This window comes from Perissodus microlepis, chromosome 13, assembly GCF_051167445.1.
Source record: "Perissodus microlepis isolate ML-2025 ecotype Zambia chromosome 13, ASM5116744v1, whole genome shotgun sequence".
NCBI classification, from domain to species: domain Eukaryota; kingdom Metazoa; phylum Chordata; class Actinopteri; order Cichliformes; family Cichlidae; genus Perissodus; species Perissodus microlepis.
In genome coordinates, this window is record NC_140473.1 from 8,023,837 (window position 1) to 8,045,917 (window position 22,081).

General features: G+C 40.4%; 1 protein-coding gene across 1 annotated transcript; it reads right to left on the minus strand.

Annotated features, from left to right (window-relative positions):
* Positions 1-336: 336 nt before the first annotated feature.
* Positions 337-20,946, minus strand: lrrfip2 (leucine rich repeat (in FLII) interacting protein 2). The gene is made up of 27 exons (XM_084948098.1): positions 20,751-20,946; positions 19,444-19,589; positions 12,858-12,944; positions 12,381-12,440; positions 11,730-11,789; positions 11,543-11,581; positions 11,261-11,329; positions 10,207-10,254; positions 10,026-10,094; positions 9,746-9,829; positions 9,231-9,287; positions 8,805-8,858; positions 8,623-8,679; positions 8,146-8,217; positions 7,838-7,951; positions 7,347-7,388; positions 5,708-5,839; positions 5,245-5,316; positions 4,262-4,432; positions 4,090-4,182; positions 3,620-3,712; positions 2,876-2,977; positions 1,937-2,069; positions 1,639-1,809; positions 1,472-1,551; positions 1,262-1,366; positions 337-1,173 (listed from the first exon to the last, which is right to left on the minus strand). Exons 2-27 carry the CDS (start codon positions 19,549-19,551, stop codon positions 1,063-1,065), a joined length of 2,283 nt encoding a protein of 760 aa, XP_084804224.1. The 5' UTR covers positions 19,552-19,589; positions 20,751-20,946; the 3' UTR covers positions 337-1,062.
* Positions 20,947-22,081: the final 1,135 nt, after the last annotated feature.

Genomic DNA, 22,081 nt, shown 5'->3' on the forward strand with positions numbered 1-22,081 from the left:
CTGCTGTAACCCATCTGCTTTAAGGTTCAACATATTGTTGCAGAAGAAAATGCTCTTCTGCACAACTTGGTTGTGACGAGTGGTTGGGTTATCGTTATTGTCCTAGCAGCTTTAAGCAGTCTGACAATTCTCTGACCACTGGCATCAGCAAGGGATTTTCACCCAGAGATTTGGACCCCCCTCTGTAAACCCTATGATGGTTGTGTGGGAAGATCCCAGTAGAACAACAGTTCCCAGTAGAACTGTTGTACCTAACATGTAAAGTGCCTTAAGATCTATGTAGAAATAATGTAGGTCGATTGTCCTACATAAAAAAAAATAAAATGGAATCCACACTTCTGTAAATGACACATTTATTTTCAAGAAATCTTTTAAATATTTGAAAAAATTCAAAGAAACCGCAGCAGACACAGTTGGTTTTATATATATATATATTCAAATAATAACTGCACCTTTATTTTTTTATTTTTTTCCTTTTTAAATACATGTACCTGTTAAAACAATTATTGTTTTATTAAGCGGTGCAGACCCCCAATCTCCTGGTGTGAAAAGGCACTTCACTGTGTGAGAGGAAGTCAGGAAGGTGCGGGGCTGGAGCAGCCATCAGGGTTGAATTGTTTAAAAAGCATCATTATACTCATTCATGCAACTTATGGAACAAAACAAAACAAAACAAAAAAAAGCACATCAAAAAAAACAAAACAAAAAGTACAGTCAAGCACCCAGTCAGAGGGAAATAAATCTCATGGATAACATGATGTAGTATAAAGCTCTGAAATTTTAAGTAGTGAGTAGAGAAATGTCCTCAGATGTATCTCCCAGCAACTTGTGTAGTTTTATTAGTCGTATTTCTGAGTTCATTCCCACACAAAACCAATGTCTCTGATTCAGAAAAAGAAAACAGTTCAGTTCCTTTGCCTGTGCTACAGGTTTTAAGTGTTTTTGGTTAGCTACAAATCTCAAAGTGTTACAGCTGAAAATGGAAATGTGCTCCAGTCGCAATATGGCAGTCAGAGGTCTGAGGTGCGAATTTAAGGGCTTCTGTGGTGACGCTGCCTTGCCTCATTGCTGTGACAGAAGGGCATTCCTGTTGGCCTTCATTTTCTCAAGGCGCTTTACTAGGTGGTTGTTGGTCATCTCCATCTCCTCTACCTTATCTAAAGCTGTGCGCAGCTGTGGGGGAGCAGAGGGAGATAACACAGTCAACATTCTGCCACATCAGGTTTGTGCTCTGGGCTAAATCTGATTTAGGTGTTGTTACCTCTCTTTGAAGTTTACGTTTTTCTGCTTTAAGTTCGTCCTCGATTTTCTCTGCGTTATCTGCCGCTGCCTTGTACCGGGAGACTTGCCCTTCAAGTCTGTTAATCTGGGGGAGAAAAAAAACAAAAACAAAACCCGGAACGGATTAGTTTCCCATTTTAGCCACAATACAAACTTTTTTACTGAGGTTTCTGCAAAACATTTCACTTACATTTTGATCCATTGTACCCATTTCCTGTTCTGCTTTTGAAAGCTTGAATTTGTATTCACTAATCTGTCTGTTGGCATCTCCTACAGAGAGCAGAGTTTCAACGTTAAAACAAAAAGGGGTGGTTGCGGTTTAGCTGTCGTGTAAGTCGGGTAGCGAGGTTAACTTACTCTGCATTTCAATAAGGTGCAGGTCTGTACCGTTTTCCATCCTCTCCCCATCTGTGTACGAACTGTCCACCTTTGAGTGTTTCTGTTTCTCCTCCTCCAGCTGATTCTTCAGTTTCCTGATCTGAGCCAAAAGTTCGTCCTTCTCCTCTGCCAACTTCCGTAGCCTGACATCTACAAAACACAAGGAAAGTACATTTAATCAAGCTGAGAACTTTAGTCTTTTCCAAGGAAAAATTGATGAAATGCCTAGCTTGCTGTAAACATTCCCACTATATAGGCAACAGGTGGTCCAACTCACCCAGTGGACCCTCTCCTGCAGACTCCAGCACCTGGGCGGCCTCCTGGGAGACCAAAGTGATCCCTGAGGACGGAGACTCGTGGTTGACATCTCCGTTTGGTGTACCATCTGGGATGATGACCAGCCCATGTTTCTGTAGTTAAGGAAAAAAAAGCTAGCTGAAGCCTTGTTCTATTATACTTTTTTTTATAGGATACCATCAATCACAGTGAGTGCTGTGGTTCCAGGATGTAACAGTTAATGATTTGTAGATGTTTAAACGTGTGGATCGAGACATTCATCCCAATGTTTTACACCCTGACACTGCACAGGCTGCACTAATCCAAGCCTGAAAGCACAAACTGGACTGAAACAACAACTGTTTGATGAGAATAATGATGGCTTCAAACAATGTTCGTCTTGTGTTCTGACAGGTTTTGCAAAACACTTTAATATTATTGCAAAATTTGATATCAGATAACGTCACCCCATCTGGCAGTGGGTAAAGAAACATGACTCTAGTTAAATCTATTGTACTGTTACAACAACATGTCCTAGCAGTGTGCATTCTCATCATCTGAACTCACATTGCTGTTATTGACTGTTTTTTTTTTTTTTTTTTTAAGTTACCATGTTGAGATCCAAGTACTACAGTGATAATGTTTGCATACATTAGGAATTTTATTTAATGAAACGTAGTCAGGGTCAAGAACAAATTCAGCAGTTACCAAAAGTTATGCACAAGTAGGAAGCAGGGGAAAAAACAAAAAAAACAACTAATTAAAATAAGTGAAACAGCAAAGAAAGCGGAAAGAAAAACAAAGCGGTGGAAGTAAAAAGTATAACAACAAAACAGCAGGCTTAGTTCCAAGAAGAACAAAAAAAAAACAACAACAAAAATCTTTTGGCCAGCAGCTCTTTCCTGTAACCTTTATTTTTTTTGTCATTCAGTTGACCTACCTCTCCTGCTTTGGATTTCCCCTTGATGTCAGCGAGCTCATCTCTGAGCTCATCTCTTTCATTCCTAATGCAATCAAAGTACTCTTTCTGCCTCTCTAGGGCCTGGCCACATGGATGAGAGAAGACAAGAGAGAGGAGAAGAGGCAGAGAAGTTGGATAGACTTTGGATAGACATGCAATGCCACACATGCACAAACATGCACTGTGCATATTGAACAAAGAAGAGGGACGTAATACCAAACGGCACACGAGCAGAGAAGGACAAGGTGACGAGCTTTGAGGGTTAAAGGGAAAGATTAAAAGGAAAGGTAGAGCACAGGGGGTTGAAGGGGCACTGCTTCTGATTCTCACAAAAAAACTATACATTAACATGATGCTGACTACATTAACAAATTGACCGATTCACAGATGGAACATGCATCTCATGCTGCAATTTATGGACTTAATGTCTCTTAGAGTTCACATGACCATCCTTCCAGAAATGTTGACCACAGCAGGCTTTAACGCCGTGCCAGTAGACTGTTATTGTTAGCTGAGGCCACACAATCAAACTGAAATCTGTTATTTTGACATGCAAAAATCCAAACCGTATGTGAATGGGTTCTGTTATGTGCTAATGCCTAAGGGTCTCCATCATGCAGAGACAAGAGAGGCAAAAGAGCTGGAGCGGAGAGGGGGACTAAAAACCCACAGCCATCGATTGCCTCTCATGTTCTGTCAGAGCAAAGGCATGGGACCTCCTACCGCAATCTTTTTATCCTTCCAGTTTATCGTTTCCTGCAGGTCAAACACCTCTCTGGTGAGGGCATCTAACTTAGTCTGCATTTTCTGGCTCTCCTGGAGTGGTGTTGAGCAGCAACAAGAGGGCACAACACAGGACAGGAACAAAACAAGAAAAACTGAATGGAACAAAGAAGTGAAAATGCACATGTATACAGACAAAAAGACAGACACTGGTGAAACAGTGTGAAAAGACACTAATTAGAGCAGATATAGCTGGAATAGGAATAGATATAGAAATGAATGATTGATAGGATATATGGAATGAGAAGAACTGTCAGAGCAATAGACAGGATCTATGGTAGAGGATCTAGAGGCAGGCCAGTGCCAGTCAGTCCTTATCAAGCTAGCGCAGTAGTTTCCGAACATCTTCCGCAGCCAGTACAGACACATCAACACTAGGCTGAAAAAAAAAGTTTAAGGTTCAACAATACCTCTATAAGCTCATCTCTCTGGCGGATTCCCTCTTTCAGTTCTTCTTGTTTATGCTGGAGAACTGTACATGTGTGTTTTTGTCTTTCTAGATCCTGAAAGCACAGACAGAACATTTTAGCCACAACTCTTCTGTAAAGAGTTTGTGACGTTACCACACGGGAGATTTATCACCTTTGACTTTTCTTCCAGCTCCCTCTTCATCTCTGACATTTGCTCCTCCATCTCCTCTATGACATCCTTGAGTGTGTCCACTTGATAGATGAGGTTGGCTTTGTCGTTGTCCAGCTGTGCATTCGATACCATGGCTTTCTTGTACTTCTCCTCTACCTCTGTGAGTGACTCCTGATAAAGGTTTGCAACATGTTAATACGTAAAAAAATTAATTAATTATTGCACACTTCACCTACATGCAACAGGTGCGTTCTCTGGTATAAGAACAGCTTTTGTAACACATCAAACATGAAATGGCCAAACATGCTACACATGTTTAAGTTTCAGATTAATAAAAAGATATTTAAAATACAAAACTGCTATTAAAAATACTGAATATGTAATTTGGGACTATGTAATGCACAAATGGTGAAAATGATCTCACAATAATAAAAATGCCTTCAACCACTTTCAGCAGTGAAATAAGGCAGAAAAAAACTACGAGTGCACCAGAAAGCAGAAAACCAGTTAAAAGTGCACCAGTTGTATCCAACTATCAAGAACATAAGATTGTTAGTAAACTACTCTTATCAATAAAAACATACAGTTTCCTTCCTTAGAGGACAGGAAGTTGCGGTGAAAGTCAGTGAGCCAGAGGGCCATTCAACCCTGTGCCAAAGAAAGCCTGGGTGGAAGAAATAATTTGAAAGAACGACTGATCTGTCAGCAGGTGGAGCTTTTACTCTTCTTCTTAAGACTTTAAAAACCAGCACTAACTGAGGGAGTGTCTTCATTTAAGATCAAAACAGGAAGAGGGAGAAGACCATGCAGGAATAAAGAGTCATTGCGCAATTCTGACTGGTAGCAGGCAAAGAAACAGCTGTGGTGTTAGGAGCTACAGGACAGACTTCAAGGGGTGTGAGTGGGGAGGCAGTGTGAGTTAGTGAAGTCATGCTGCTCCCAGAGGACAAGAGAAGACATGCTGTGAGCTCAAGCCCCTCTACCTTCAGCTCTTTAAGCCCTTGCATGTACCGCCCTTCTACATCCTGAATCTGGTCCTTTAGTTCATAGATATCCTGTAGAGCAGATGGAGGGAATGGTTGGGGTGAACTGGGGCATCAGAGAGGTTGGGGAGTATAAAAGGGAGAGACAACAAAGCACCCGTGCTGCCATGTCAAACAGTCCAGCTGACATACAGATGCCCACTTAGAGACAGACAGTGTCATGGGCACATGTCCCATCCAGTCCTCCCATGCACACACACAGAAAACTGGTTAAAGCAGACACAAAGAACAGCAGGAGGGCAGCAGAGGCAACGCTCCAGAAGGAATATGTGTTTACGTAAAAGGCTCAAAAACACAATAATCAAACATCCAAAATCAAATTGGAACTCCATGTGCTAACTTCTAATCAGTTATTCACTAAGTATTATAGAAAAGTGACACTGTGTGTATTGGAACTTCTTACCCTAAGTTCACTCAGACTGGTGTCGGGGTCGTAGGCGCTGCTGGTGTCTGTGCTACCTCGACGTGATGAGGTACCACCCAGTGATGCCAGGGTGGCTGCCGAGAGGCCCGGGGTGGCACAGCGGGAGGATGGCTGAGGACATAAAGTACCCCAAACCCCAGTGAGAAAAACAAACGCAGCACAGCACGATGCAAAGCAATCATCTGATACTACATGGCTCTTGAGTAATCCTGTTCTATTCAAATCCACCTGAAAGAGAAACCAGCTCAGACTCCCAAACGGCTGTTGGTATACACTAGGTTACTTTTATTCCCATTTTTTTGTGCTTGCATGTAATTACAGAAAATTAATTCCCAGTGGAATTTGATTTATTGATGACTCAGACATTACATTTAATTTTTTTTAATTAACTTTATGATGAGGAGTGCAATAGTTGCAACCAGAAACAGAAATGTGTCTGGTGTCATTCTGCTCTCCACATTCCTTTGTATAATTGTACTATAGTTGTTTACTTACACACACACACACACACACACACACACACACACACACACACACACACACACACACACACACACACACACACAGAACCTTTCTTAGCGCTACCTGGTGAAGCTGTATGTGCGATCTGAAATGAAACACTCGCTAACCCTGCCTCACGTTGATGTGAGATAACATGATAATAACACAGTGAGGGTGACACATATCCTGGCACCTGTACGCTCTACCCAGGATGCACCCTTGCCTAAACCAAACAAAAGTCTCTCTAACAGTGAGAAATGATCCGATGGAGATCATCTTCTGGTGTGCGCTACATGTCTGAAAAGCAACAATATTCCGACCTCTTATCCCCAAGACTGCCCAAAACTGTCCTTTGAGGACATCTGTTATAGCAGATCTCTGCATGACTCAAACAGAATGTACAAAAGTCTTGTGCGATCCCTCAAATCTCTATAGGTGTAACAAAATATGTAAATAGGTGTAGCAATTTATCGAAACGTAGCAAAATTGAAATTCAAACCAAACAATTATGGATGGCTGTAGACACTCACTGTTGTACCCGTACTTATTTTGGTGATGTTTTGAACCAATCAAATTTGGATTCATTACTCCATAAAACCTGTTGCCACTGATTTTCGGTTCGGTTCTTGTAACCTGGCACACCACAGTCTTTTCTCCCTGTTCCCCTTACTAAACAACAGCTTCTTGACAGCCACACTTCTGCTGAGACCATTTCTGAGGCTTTAGTGAACAGTACGTCAGATGCGTCTTTCAGGTCCTGTGTCAGGTCTATGCCCTATTTCTTAACGAACTCTAAGGTCTGTCTTCTTCACTTGTTCCATTTTCTGCCTGTCAAACTGTTAAATTAGGGCATTTTTCACAGTTTCAACTAAGAAAAAGGGAACAAATGATTTGTTTTTACTTCAGGCTGCTGCCAAGACGTCTGTTATGTGTAAAAATAATACTGGTTATTATGTGTTTTTTTTTTTCTTTTTTTAAATACCTGAATGATTCATAGGTCAGTGTTAACTAGCTTAAACATTATTTTGCACAGTATCTCCAAAACACCATCATTGGAGATCATTTAATTCTTTGCTTAAGGAAAAAAAAAAAAAAAAAAAAGAGTAATGGCACTTACTCGACTATAATCTGAATACTGCTTGTCACATTTTTCATCCAGCTGCAAAGCAAGCAAGAAAAAACCCCATCAGTTTAGTTCATATTCATGCAATAAATTAGGAACATACAACCTGTATGGTCAAGCTTGAAGCCGTTTCCTCATCTGTAAAAGCAGTTTACAAGTTAATATGAGTTAGGTAAAAGTGCTGCATGTTCACAAAAACTACAGAGCTGACAGCTGAAAAAGGATCAAGACACCAATACATTAGATACCCAGCAGTCCATGCTGCAACCACAACCACTGCAGTGGCCCACAGCACCCCACTATCAATAACAGATTAATTTCCACACAAAAACAAACAAAACAAAACAAAAAAATTGGAATGAGTTTTAAATACCAAATATAATTTTTAATCGTGCGTAAGCTACTTCTGTCATTTTTATTTGTAAGTAATTTGTGTTAGACTCCATTCCCAAGCACACCGTCTGGAACTTTGTTCAGTCACTTACAGCATCCAAATCTGGAATACTCAAATCATCAAGGTCAGACACAATACTGCCTCTTCGGTTGGAGCGGCTGAAATAATCAGCGGCCGACTCACTAATGTCCAAGAGGTCAGAAGACTACTTACAACAGGCGCAGGATGAAGAGAACAGAGAAAGAGGCAGAGACAGAATAAGAGAGGGCCACTGAGTAAAACATGAGACAGGATAAGTACAGATGAGTATTACATTATTGATGCCCAGTACAATACAATTAAAAAAGCAAAGGCGCTTAAGTTTACTGCCACATCAACTACCCCATTACTACAGCTCACCCCACTGTCCCTCCTGCCTCTGCTACCGCGTTCCTGGGACACACTGCTGACAGTGTCATCATCTGAGGAAGACTGACACAAATACGCACACATACAAACAGACAAACGTCACAAAATGAGGAATCAATGTAATTTCATACATCTCCATGCCAAAAACTTTCTCTAACACATCTTGTTCAAACAGCAACTGACAGAATTCCAAGTCTTGGTCTTAAATAGAATTGATTTACTTTAAAGCAGCAGTAAGAAACCTAATTCAATTTTATGCATTTAGGATAATTATCTCAGATGCATCAGCTGGACCCAAGTTAAACCTTGCTACAACCTCTCAGCCTGCACAGAACTGTTCACACACTTGTCACACAAAGTCTGTCAAAAATGCTTTCCTGAAACGGTGAGAGGAGGTGAGGAGGAGGCTGTTAGCAGTAGGTTTTTGGGTGCTCTCATGCAGACTGGCGGTGGTTTTAAGGTGCTCACCACAGGGCTGCTACGAGTGGAGCTGGCTCCAGAGGAGTACCAGCTGTATTCAGAGGGCTGTGGATGGGATGAGGAGGAGGACAGGATCAGCATGGAGCCAGACATCACACTAATGGCATAACAGTAAACTGCTGTGGGATGACAATGCAAAAATAACGTGGTTCGACAAACAGAAGACTTACAGCTCTTGAACTGTAGCCTGAGCCGTAAAGGCCAGCGTCGTCGCAAATAGAGGCCTGAGGGTACACGTGGGAGACAATGTAGGACTCAGCAAAACACGAGAGCACACATAAATCTATGACGCACTAACTAAACAGACTCTCTTTTAGCCATGCAATAAACAAATACTTGGTTTTCCAACTTCAGCTTGGTTTCAGTGCTCCACATCAGAAGCCTTGGCTTCACACAGACTTCTGTCTTATCTAACCGAAGCACAAATCTCTGCCCACAGATAAGTGCGCAGAGAGTCCAGGAGCTAAATATAAGCAGACCCAGCCACACTAGGCATCCAATCTCATGTACGTGGCTGTGACAGAGGGGGGAGGTCTGCCTCTGAAGGCAACTAGAAGCGTGCAGAGATGCTGGCCACTTAGAGAACAAAAACTGACCGTGCTGTAGCTGCGAGACAGCCCTGTGCCAGTGGTGCAGGGTGAGGAAGTGGTGGCCTGTTGGAGAGGAAAGGAGCAGGGAAAGGTCACCTTAGAGGACAGAGGCAGACCATTGTGGAAAAGTGAGGCGGTGAGAGAATAAAGAGAAGCAGCGAGTGGAAACAGGACGAATGTTTTGCTGAACCTAACACATTTAGGACTTTGAGCTGAAAGTGTGATAAGACATGACATGTCCATTTAAATAACACCCTGGTCATAGTAATTTACATGAATTCAAATGATTTTAAGAAGTGTGGGTATAAAGTTCTGAGCAACACTATGCGCCAACTGGTATGTTTGTCTCTACCCTGATTATTATGACACACAAACAATGCCGCTTATTACAAATATCTAACAAATATGTAACACATAAAAACTCCACTAAACGACACCATGCAGACAGGAATAGTCAGCTTCAGCTGGCTCCATTTTCAGTGAGTGTCTGTCAACTAAAAGTTGCACAGCAAAGGACCAACCCGATAGGTAGAGGTGGAGAGAAGAGGTGGTGGTTTGGTCTTTGTTAGGCTGGTGTAGTTCCTCTGATCGTGGTACAGCCCAGTCTGGAAGGATATAACCACCAACAGAAATTTCATCCTCTGGTGTGTTTTATTAACACTTCTTGATCTATGCGCCACTTCACACAGTGATGATGAGTAAAGGGTAAAGTCAGCTGCCAAGAAAATACCACTGCAAGCCACCACAATGACTCTACACCATCTCCATGCTTGAGATCACAGCCAAGACAACAACACTGACCAGAAGGTCTTTCCTTGAGGGCCGGGATGAAGCCTTCTTATGGCTATGCAGATCATTGTACACAGAACTCTGTTCAACACAGAAAAACAATGCAAAGAGAAAGAAAATGCAGCTGTAATGGGAAACAGGAACTTCAAGAAAAAGAAAGTTATAAAGAATGGCAAACACCTAAGTTTCATACAGTGGAGCGTGAACTCTTGAGCGCAGAGCTAGTAGAGATGCCATCAGACTGAGGAGGAGAGACCGCAGAATTATGATCGGATAAAGATTAAACAACAGAAACAACCAAACAAAAAAAACCATCTGGGATGCTGTTAGGTCAACTTCTACAAATGCATGCATATGTTTGGTGTACTAGACACATAACTGTGTTTTGAAAAAGCTTTTGGTAATGCTGTACTGTACACCCTGCTATTCTTACACAGTTTAGAATCTATGACTTTGTTTCTTTGTCTGCCAACTCATGCTGTACGACTAGGAACTGAGCAACCAAACTTGACACGCACACTGCCACTCAGGCCCCACAAGGTTCTTATCCATTTCAGATATGATGTTGTCATTATATCACCTGGCAACCGCCTAACAATGGGCATTTATGTGCCTATAACACCTTTTAAAAGCATTGTATCGTTTGTATTTATGACAAAATCCTCTCTCTCTATCTCTAGATAGATAGATATCTATCTATCTGCAAAACTTCACTTATGTGTGATATATTATGAGGCCATCAGGGTGCCTGTCAACAATCTAGGAAAACTACTAAAATTACGTATAACCCGTAACATGACATTATATTGCCCTTATATTACCTACAACACCTCAGGAAAGCACTGTATCACTTTTATTTCACAGCCAAGACCACAAGCAGGGCAAACAATACAGTACTATGAGCATATACTAGTGGGTAGAAATATACCATTATGATATCTAAGAACCAGTGTCAATGTGCATGCATTTCCAGCACAAAGAAAAAAAGAATTTAAAAGCTGAAAAATGTCACACCAAGTTTTCTTATGAATGAATCTGAATCATAAAGCCAGGCATTCAGAAAATAACATGGTGCAAACTGCACTGAAAAGGCATTTCAAGATTAGTAGATGAGAAACTTCTACAAAAAAGGTAACTACTCTAAAACAGTTGCCATCTAGGAGTTAGATCTGCTTGCAAAAATAAGGTTAGGTGAATCTACTATTTAGCCTTCAAACTACTCTCACACATATGCACAGAGAACAAACCAAGGCATCTTTTCTACGGGAACTGGATCGACTCTTAGACCCCAAGTCACGTATTCCTGATGACGATGACTTAGAATAAAAAACATTAAAAAAAGATAAGCAGGGAATTTCTCAAAGAAAACTAAAGCAACAGTCAATACTGTCAAAATAAAACGCAGTTCAGCCGAATCTTAATATATAAAACAACTGGTTTCCACACAAGAGCAACGGCTTTCACACATTAGTGTGCCCCTATGAGTGTGCAGTCTTAATAAACCTGGCAGGGGTGTATTATGTACGCACCCTGTAGCTGCGGACTGACGTGACATCATCATCCAGCCCCTGTTAATGTGGAAATATGGAGTCACAGTAGAAAAGCAGATAGAGAGACACACGCATGAGTAATGAGAGATTAACTGTATGCCTGAAGGGGAAATAAGAAAAGGAAATAGAGGGAGACAAAGAGGAAGTATGTAGGGGAGATACAGACCCGCTGATGACGGCTGCTGGATCTACTACTACTAGAGGCTCTGGCTTTTTCTGCGTCAGCCTAGATTCAGGAAGGAAAGTTGGAGTGAAAGCAGAGAGATCACTGGAACACTTGGTTGCTGTGCAAAGCCCGGGCCATTCAAAATAACCTCTGCGTGTTTATCACCAAATGGGTGTCATAAACATTTGCAAATGTTAGCCTTTTCAAGCAAAACAGCAGGATTAATGATAAACTAGACATGCTAATATATTACAAACCTTTGTCTCATTAAACAGCACACAGTGAAAACCTCTTTTCTGCATCAACACACCAACACAGATTAATTTCATGCAGAAGTAGTTCATAAACATTTAAGACACTATCATTTCTTAAGTAGCTGGAGGAGTACAGCTAACGGTCCAAACCGCCTCCTTACATACAGACTCACCCACTCTAAATAAAGTCAAAGGCCAAAGCCTGCTCTCCAAATACACAGTCACAGATTATGGTGTCTCCAAAGCAAATACACTGTTGAGGCATATTTCCACAGTGAGGTACATAGTAGTCAACAAGTCAAGTGTAGCTAAATTGTCAGGGTTGACTGGGACTCAGTCCCACACAACAGGCTGTGTTAGTGGAAATGGAAGCAACAACACTGCCTCACTGGCCTACCATCCACTGGTGGATCTGACCCCATTTTCTGCTGCTACTGCTGGATGAGCGGTAAGAAAGCTGGGCAGAGGGAGGAAATGCCAGGAAAAACATACAATCATATTTCATTCAAAACTGCTGAAACGGAAAAACTGGGTGACATTTAAACCAGGAATAGAAGATTTTGTTGATTTGTGGACATGCAGCACTTTCATTTTTTTCTTTCCATGGGTATATTTCTGTATGTGAACTGTCACTGTAGACTTTCTTTTATGCTATAAAGCCAACAGCTTGTAGATCGTCTGCTGTGGATGCAGATGAGCACTTTGCAAACAGGAGGTAGCGACAAAACATTAAAATGTGATTAGCAGAAAGAAAACAAGACCAAATCCCATAGTAAAATTACAAAACATTTGTGCTAACAGACACAGCAGTAAATCAGAGTACCTGATGGCCTGAATTACGGTCAGAGTATCTTTGCCTATCAGGTCCACTTACCTCTTTCTGTTGCCGTTCAAGTTCCCTCATTCGGATGTCTCTTGCCTCTGCCCGAGCTGCCCTCTTTGCTGCCAGCCTCGCCTCCGCCTGTGACACACAACATGAACACACCTGTCAATCTCAAATGGAAACTTATAAAAGGTATAAAAGAGACAGCAGAGCGCTGCAATAAAAATAATCACACTGTAGAATTTACATGAGTATGTTTGGATATTGAACCGTTTCCTGTAAAAGAAAAGGCATCTGGCAGACGTGGGTTGATTTCATTTCTTCACACTCGCTTGAAGGTTGTGCTGTCACATAAGATGAAGCCCTGCTTAGTTTTAACAACACATCAACAATAACAAATCACCAAAAACGACCTAGTTTATGGATCTACCAGGATGATAAAGACAAATTAGTGCTTATTTAAAAAAGAAAATTATAATAAAGATAGATTTGTTTTTATTTCACAAACACTGCTTTAATCACACAGTAGATACCACTCAATGTAACTGTAAAATGATCTGCTCTGTAAATACCTTATTCTTAAGCAATATCAAAGATTTCTCTATTGAACTTTTTTGTTTTGCCTCAACAAAAATAACATTATTATTCGCTGATTTTGTTGTTGTTGTTTCTAAACTCAAATATTGCTACAGGTGCTAAAACGTCTGTCTTTTTACAGTATGGAAACTTTGCAGAGTCCATATTACATTGTGGACCCTTGCGGACCAGCTTCCTCTGTGCCACAGCTCCCGTTGAGTGCTTGGGATGACTCATCCCCACCAACATGTGCTAACCATTAGCTTCAGGAGGGCTAATTTAAAGCCCTCACAAGGGGAGATGCCGATAGCGCACAAATAAACTGAGAAGCAGAGCAAATAGAAAAAAAACAAACAAACAAAAAACCAACATGAGTCAGCCTGAAAACAATTTGACAATATCCAAGTGACCCTGAAGCACAAAACAGCTATAAATAAAAGCTAACCTGAATACCAAAACTCCTCTTTTATTGCACAATTTGTTGTAGTGAGTCAGATTATAAACAGGAGATAATTTTACAGAGCATGGAGGCTAATGTGAGCAACCCCTTCACAGCTCCGATTAGACACAGGTGACTATGTAGCCTAGCCTTTCATTGGGTACTGAATACTAACAGCATACCAAACATGCTCTGAAACTAAACATGCCACAAACAGAGAATGGCAGACTTGTTCGTGAAACTAAGCTCTTTATCTCTAGCTAAAAGGCAGTCCATAAATACTGGGGGTAGTGTGTACAGTATCTCACTGCAGACAAACACTGTCAGCATTCCAGCAATTTCTTATCTCCACTGCCAGAATCGAACGCCTGTGGACATACGCTATTCCCGTTTCAATAATAGCCTGAAGTGCACAAACACAATTTAACAATCTTGTTTAGCAGATGAATTATCATTTAATCCTAACAACAAATACAAGCTAGAGATGTTCATATCCAGACATGTTTTAATAGATTAGTATCAGCTAAAATACATTAACCAAACTCTGATCTTGTCCTTGCTGCATTTCCAACTAAAGCCTGCCAGTGTTCTCTTCTTAAAAAACATTAGGGATCAACACTGCAAGCAGTTCACTGCTCTCTGACTGAAAACCAGAGTGCCACTGTGAAAAATTATTTGGTCACAGAAGTGACTCAACTCACACTCAGGCTGGCAAAATTAGTTAAGTTCCAACAAAAACAAACCCATTAGTAGGGCTGGGCTATATCATACCGTTCACGGTAATACCGGTGTAATTTTGGGAATGATAGGAATGATAGGAAAATGAAATATCGCGATAGAATATGGGTAAAACGCGCATGCGCAGTGCCTTTGTTTACATACGCACATGGCGGCGACGCAGAATGAGAAGAGCGAAAGTGGATCGTTAAATGAAACGGATGAACCAGAATTGGTTTGTAAAAATGCTGCAACTTCAGTGATGTGGCACTGGTTTAGCTTTCGTCCGTCAGATACACAACAGAGCACTATTTTTGGTAGAGCATGCTAGCGGGCCGTCGTTATTACCGTGTTGTTTGAAAAATACGGCACACTTAAAATCAATCCTTTGATTTTTCTGAAAATCGACAGTGCCCCTTATAATCCCGTGTGCCTTATGTATGAATTCTGGTTGTGTTTACTGACCTCGAAACGATTTTATGTGCTACACGGCGCTCGAAAATCTGTCAAATGTTTTAGTACGACTTTGCTAAGCTACGAACCCGCACCGCTTGATGGATTGTCGGAGCATTACGGCTATATTAGGCAGGCGCCTCGCGGAGTGATACGTACTGTGCTTCAACATAATATTACCGTATTGTGTGTGTATAACCTCTTTTTAAGTTTTGTGGATATTATACATGGTTATGCTGAGGATATGTCGGCCAATTTCCACTGGAAATGCCTTTTGGTTAAACTGTCAGCAAGGAATTTGCATTTGCACTGTTACATTTTTATATAACTTTAATGCACATAAAAAACAGCTGCTTGTTTAAGTGAAAATACATTGATGGGGTTTTTTGCACTAATAAAGTTGTGGAGTTGTAAAGCATGTTGGCTAGTGTCAATTATATCGTCAGTCATATCGTTATTGCAAATTTTCAAATGCATATCGTGATAAATATTTTTGGTCATATCGCCCTGCTCTACCCATTAGTCCTCCTTTCTCTTTGCTCATTAGGAAAGATGCACCACTGACTGACATCTGCAAATAAGATGATATTTACCAATGGAAGAGGCTGATGTTTCTATCTTCAGTTTCACACCAGTGTTCAAAGAGAGAGTGATAAATACAGAGTTCTTTGTTACCCCCACACAAATGGAAAAGGGAAAAGAGAGAGAGAAAAGAAACCCCAAACAAACCAAAACACACACCCCTAAACACACACACAAAAAAACAATAAATAAACTAAATTAGCAACAGCAAGAGCAGACAGTTTTTTATTTTCAACATTGTTATCAGGTCAGACCTTCACAATTGGCACAACCATACTAATTAGCAAAGATAAGTACCTGTTAGTCGGTGCTGACTTTCACTTTCACTGTTTAAAATGACAACATCATTGGCTAAATATTAACCTCAACTCCAAATTAAGCCCTGTTATTGCCTGGTTTCTGTCACTCCTGCAGCCTGTACAAAGACTTATAGCGATGTAGAGGGAGCAATGAGTAGACAGCAAGTAGACAGTCTAACACCACAGTATCAAGAGTTAATTTTGATTAATAATAGTTTACCAACTTCATGAACATATAATAGCAACTCCAATATTTTGAGCAAGTCGCTCATGAAAAATAAGTTGTGGTTTGGATGTTCAGTTTTATTTGGGGATATATGTGGTAGCCATGTTTTTGCCAGAACAGACGTTTGACCTATGGTAAACTTAATATCCTGCACTGTGATCTGTACAAGGTGAAAAAGGAAGTAAAGTTGCAAGTGTGTAAGAGAGACCAAATGAGAAAGCAAATGAGATGGCTGGCCGTGTGCTCTGCACCTGTTGATCTGTCTGACAGTATGACCTGCTCTGCACAGCAGCACAGCTGAGCTTCTCTGTCTGTCCTATCTATAGACTGGCCCATCCAGCCTTGCTCTCTGACTGCCACATCATGGGCCTGAGAAGGTAACCCGAGCAGTAGAAGTTCGCCATTAAACACTCCTACTACACTTGAGGCAATAAGATTAATCCACCATATGGGGATATCCACCAAAATTCAGGTAATAAGAAATGTAACAGATGGCTCCTTTTCCTCTGGTTTATGTCAAAGTAAAGTGACTTGAGTGTTGGGAATGGTGTTGAGAAAACACTTCAAGACATCTGAGCTCTCTGAAAATGTGAAACTTATTAAAAAAAAAAAAAAAAAAGAGCAGATTAATCGTTACATGATCTATAAAATGCCACTGTAAAACCTGAAGCAAAACACACACTGTACAAGAAGTTAATGTAAATGTCAAAGTTATTGTAAAATTAAAAATAAGTATGTGGAATGAGGAATCTGTAGTCAAGGTTACTGTAATTAAACCCCAATTCTCTGCAAAATAAAAAAAAAACCAAAAAACTTTCAGTCTGTAATAACTGGAAAATGTCAGGCTGTGAGAAACTGACCAATAACTTTTTAATCACCTACAATTCTGAAGAATAAATTCAGCAGTAAATGCTGAAATTTATGTAATAATATTAATATATAGATAACATACTGTACATTATCGCAATCTGAAATGAAACAGTCAATATCGAGCTTTTTTAAATTGACCTTTATTTATGCAACAATCTGCTAAACAAGATTGTTATGTTGTGTTTGTGCGCTCCATAGGAGACTCAATGCCACATTTACAAGAGAGGTCTGTTTGAGCTTGTTTTAACTCCAGTGGAAATAATTATGATAGCTGATTAGTATGTGCGCTATACTAGTCCTGTAAATAGCAAACCACCAGGTCTCTGCTCTCTTTGAATTATACTCAACCAGTCCTTGAAAATGCTAACTCCTCTATGTCTTACTTTTAGAAATCCAAATAATAATTGTTAAAAACTGGTTTTAATGGGGATAGGAGTGGTAGTGATTGTATCCCAGCAGCCATCCAAACGCTTATGAACACAGACTGTAATAGGTGCTTTGTTCTTTGAACTCTTAACACTCCTAACCATATAAGGAAAGTTGTACGCTTTCCATTGCAACAGCGACTTGGTGATATCACAAATGAAATCAAATGGACTATGAACTATAGTTTGTGCACAGACACTCCTCTCTCTACATCAAAAAAAGACGTGCATGGCTTTGTTCAAATAGTTGACTCCTTAGATCCCTATCTGAGGGACAACACCTATGAGGTGATAATCTAATTCTAATACTTGTCCCCTGCTTGATTTGTAAGCTGCCAGTATTCCAAAGATTGAGTGCCCAGTAATGTAAGGGGCCTCAGAACTAGTCTGGTGATGGTGCAGGCTCAAATTCACAGTCACTCTCAGTCGGGGACTGTGCCAAGACTTTAGACTGGTCGACTTTTGGCTCTCCTGACCAGAAGGTAGGAGCTGCAGAGGTTTAAGAATCTGGGCAGGTGGTGACGTGAAACAAGTTAGACACTGACCCCTTGAACTCCCTAAACAGTCTAATCTCTGGTTAGCAGCACAAAGAGAATGAGACTTAGGACCTGACTGGGAGGGTTGGATGACTCATGTTTCTATGATGAGCCTGCGTAACTATAAAGAGAGCAAATGGAGCCTTGTGCTTAGAGTTCAAGAATGAGGAACTGCACCGCTTTCGATCATCAAAGACTTCGCTCTCAAAGGTCAATGTAAACATCAACTAAAGGCTGGTATTTACCGTTGGGTTTAAGCTTTTAAAGGCAAGAAATTATCTGATCTAGCCTAAATTTTACAGGAAAAAAACCCTGCAGAATCACTATTACATGCAAATATGAATTTAAAGATTCCTTTAAAAACTATTTAAAACAATACAACAAGAACCAAAAACAATATTTTCTTTTCTGCTGTTATCCACAATATTGTGGAGAAAAGTGAAGGAATGAAAGGTTTGTAGTGGAACAAAATGGAATAATCCCAGGGCATGTCGTTACAAGCCAGGCAGCTTTTCTCTTTGCCTGTGTTTTTCCTTCGTGAACAAAAACACTACAAGTGAAGTCAACCTCTGTGGACTCCAAACAAGCCGTCTTCACTTGCTTCACAACTTAACTAGCAAAACACAAACATCCATATCTAAATATAGATATGAAGGTTTTTAATAATGCAACTTTGACCACCACACTTCAAATTAACATCAGTCGCCCTGCAGTCTTCGTACACCTCTCTAATTCAGTGTGCTGTTAAACTAAACTGATAGCTAACCTAGTCTGAAACCTGATAGATCGCATACAAGTTCTGCTGAGTAGCCTTTGGTCTCAACTTTCAACCAGTTTTTCAAAAAACAACACTGGAACATCAGTAAGATCAACCAGGTTACTCCAAAACTGGGCTCTAAAATTGTTAGCTCAATTTCAAATGGTGTAAAAGCTATTGGTAAATACTTTCCACAATCTCTCAGGCAAAAAGATAATTAACATTTTTAATTCTTTTTGTTTGAATTCACATAAATGTAAGTAAAAAAAAATACTTCTGTCTTCTTGAAAGGTTTCACATTGACGAAAAATCATTACAATGACCTGAGTTTTTTCGTCGGTTTAAGTAATTGCAACGATAGAATAAGGGTTACAAAAAGTAAGTAGACACATGCATTTACATTATAAGGCTTAGGCAAAAGATTTAATCGCCATGTTCAGTTTAAAAGGGCTCTCACAAACCATAATGCTGCTTAGGCAAGCATATGAGTACTGACAATGCTCTTAAGAAACTACTTTGTAGTTTTAAAAAGTGATGGTTCTGTTGCCCGCGTTAGCCACCCTTAAATTGACAAATCAGTCCTCTGTCTATACTTGAAGCCCCCATTATCTCAACGAGGATAAACAAGAACATTTGAGCTGAATAAAAATCAGATTTGCATTGATTCAGATTGCATAAGGGGAACCTTTTATGGAGAAAGCATCCCAGGTTCATTGCAGTAAGCTTCAAAATTAATGTAGGTGATGAATGACCTTACCTCACGAGCAATGCTATTCAGCGCTTCATCCTCTGCTGAGAACCGATCTTTTAGAGGAGCACGCTTTCTACCAGTGCCTTGTGTCCCCATGTTAGTACTGGAACTCATACTGCGTAAGCCCAGGAGATGGAAACGTGTGTTAATTCCTGGAGGAACAAAAGCAGATAAAAATAATTTCAACAAGTCAGTAAACAAAGTCAAATGATAGAATAATTAGACATATGCCTTTTGGCTGTGTTTCACTGTGTATGCTTTCTGCACTCCCAACTCAGACACTTCATATCTCTTATTTTCACTCCTGCAAAAACAGACCCTTGTATGGCACCCACAAGGGCTTTGGATAAACACTTGTGACTGACATGAACCAGCTTTAATGTGACATGCATATAGAAGGAGCTCTGGTAGCTTAAACCAGCCAGAGATACCAATCCAAAACGCAGCATGATAAAGTGTACAGAATGAATAACAATAGTTAAAAAAAAATCTACAAACAATACCTGTCCACTGATTACGCTTGCATTTTAAGTTGATGTAATGGGTATTCCACATGCGTTGATAGACATAAGAGTAATATTAGAGTTAACATTATCACTAGACAAAAGCCCACTGTGGATGGCTGGTACAGACACGGGGGGGAAAACGCCTAGTTTAGGATCCGCCTGAGTCAGAGGATCCAAGTGAGACATGAGCACTCCATGCAGACGTTTGATGAGCTAAACCGCGTAGGTCCAAGAGTCAAACGCACTAGTCACAGACGCCGCAGGCAACTTAACGAATACTGATCCTTGACAAAGAATAGGGTGATTAGCCACCCATCATTAATCAGCTGGGTTAAGTTACCACCCACTAACAAAGCTGGAATTATCCCCTGTCATATAAGCAAAATAACGGCCTCAGCTGGGTTAGAACAAAAGTAATGCAATGAAGTGAGGCAATGTGTTGCTCCTTAGCGTTAGCTGCCAGCGTTAACTACTGTTAGCTAGCTCTTTGCTGAGCTAACTGGGAGTGCTAACTAGCATTTCGTCGTTCCCGAATTCATATTTGAAAAGTTCCCTTATTAGGTTCTCATTGAGCTTTCAGCCCAGCTAACGCTCTAGAAAACGAGAACTATTTAGACGTGTCCATCCCCCGGCAATGACCCCCACGCCCCAAGTCCCGAAGACCTACCTAAAGCTAGTTCACTTGTCTAGCTGGGTAGTTAGCTTGGATAGCTAGTGGGGCTAACCTCGACTCTCCAGAGACAGACAGGGCAAACTGGCACTGATCCTCCAGTCATATTTCCCAGCCCCCCAAAAACAATACCTCACCTTCGCGACACCTTTAAATAACCCGCGATACTGTCGAGGTGTTATCCCTTGTCTCCTGGAGTTTCAGGGGTGAGCCATTCGGGTTCTCTTCAGAGATTGTTAGTGTTTTTGTCCGCAGTGACAGCTGTCATCAGTCCGCCTTTCCACCGCTCCTCACTGCCCTCCTTACCCAGTTTCCACACGCACTGGTTGGTTCCAAAGGACCCGGATGTTGGAAAAAATTAGGGTGTGATGCTGCGTTCACGTCCCGCGAGAGCAATCAGAATCTTAACTTTTTTTCAAACTGATGCAGACCTTCTAGTTTTTGTATTACCATATAATAATTTTAGGCGATAAAAACATTTCTTTCTTTAAACGAGAAATAAATCAACCCTCTTGTATTGTTGTTACTATATAAATATCCCTTTGTATTGGACAGTTTCTTGCTTTGATGAGCAGACTTTGTTAAGCTTGCTCACAAATGATTATATGATATCTGTAAAGCTTGTATCTTTTAGCCCATATTTAAGTACAGTATAAATTTAATGCAGTTGAAAATGTAGCGTAGAATATATTGTATGTAGACTTTTGCCAAAATATTATCTTATTCAAAAAATTCCATCCAGTACATGTTATTATTTTATATTATTATTATTATTATTTCTTTTTTATGCAATGTTATATTTTTAATTTCAGCATTTACTTTTTTTCCTTGTCAGAAGTTTAGTTCGGCCTTATTGATGGGGCTCGGGGGTCCAGACCCACCCACTAAAGGCGGTGTACCCCTTCATCAGATTTCTACTGATATGCTTCAACTGTAAGTTCCATTAATTCATAGAAGTTGCTAACAAAAAAACAAAAAAAACCCATATCGGTTAATAATATTTTAGTGCTTCTGCAGCAATCATGTAACCATCATGACTGAGGAGGTCATGCTGGTAACCTTCATGTACATTTGAAACTAAACAGAGGTCATCCATCAGCTGGTTCAGCTATATTGTATGAATGTGAACAAACCGAATACTCCCATGAACTTGGATGCCCGTCCAATAGCATATGGTGTGCCACCAAAGCTGCAGAGGTTACCTAGGAAGGTCAAAGGGCACTGTAGTCACGGCTACATAGTTTGTCCACATGAGGGCAGTAATGGATAACGATTTGTTCTGCATTTTGTAAAAATGCAGTGCTGTATGGAGTTACTCCATACTTTCCTAATTGTATGATGTGGATGCAAACATTTATGTCGTTTAACTTAAATGCTGAAGTTACCTGTTTAACAAAATATAGATGGCAGTCTGACAGAGCCAAAACCCCCCCAAAAACAAAACTTATACAAGGGCAGTGACCTAATA

What these genes read in the sequence shown, in the direction of transcription:
- lrrfip2 (XM_084948098.1), bottom strand. Translation starts at nt 19,551, where the DNA reads ATGAGTTCCAGTACTAACATGGGGACACAAGGCACTGGTAGAAAGCGT. An exon ending in CCAGCAGCCGTCATCAGCGG is followed by an intron (nt 11,582 to 11,729) that starts GTCTGTATCTCC and finishes CCACATTAACAG; the next exon opens with GGGCTGGATGATGATGTCAC. An exon ending in AGCTGGAAGAAAAGTCAAAG is followed by an intron (nt 4,183 to 4,261) that starts GTGATAAATCTC and finishes CTGTGCTTTCAG; the next exon opens with GATCTAGAAAGACAAAAACA.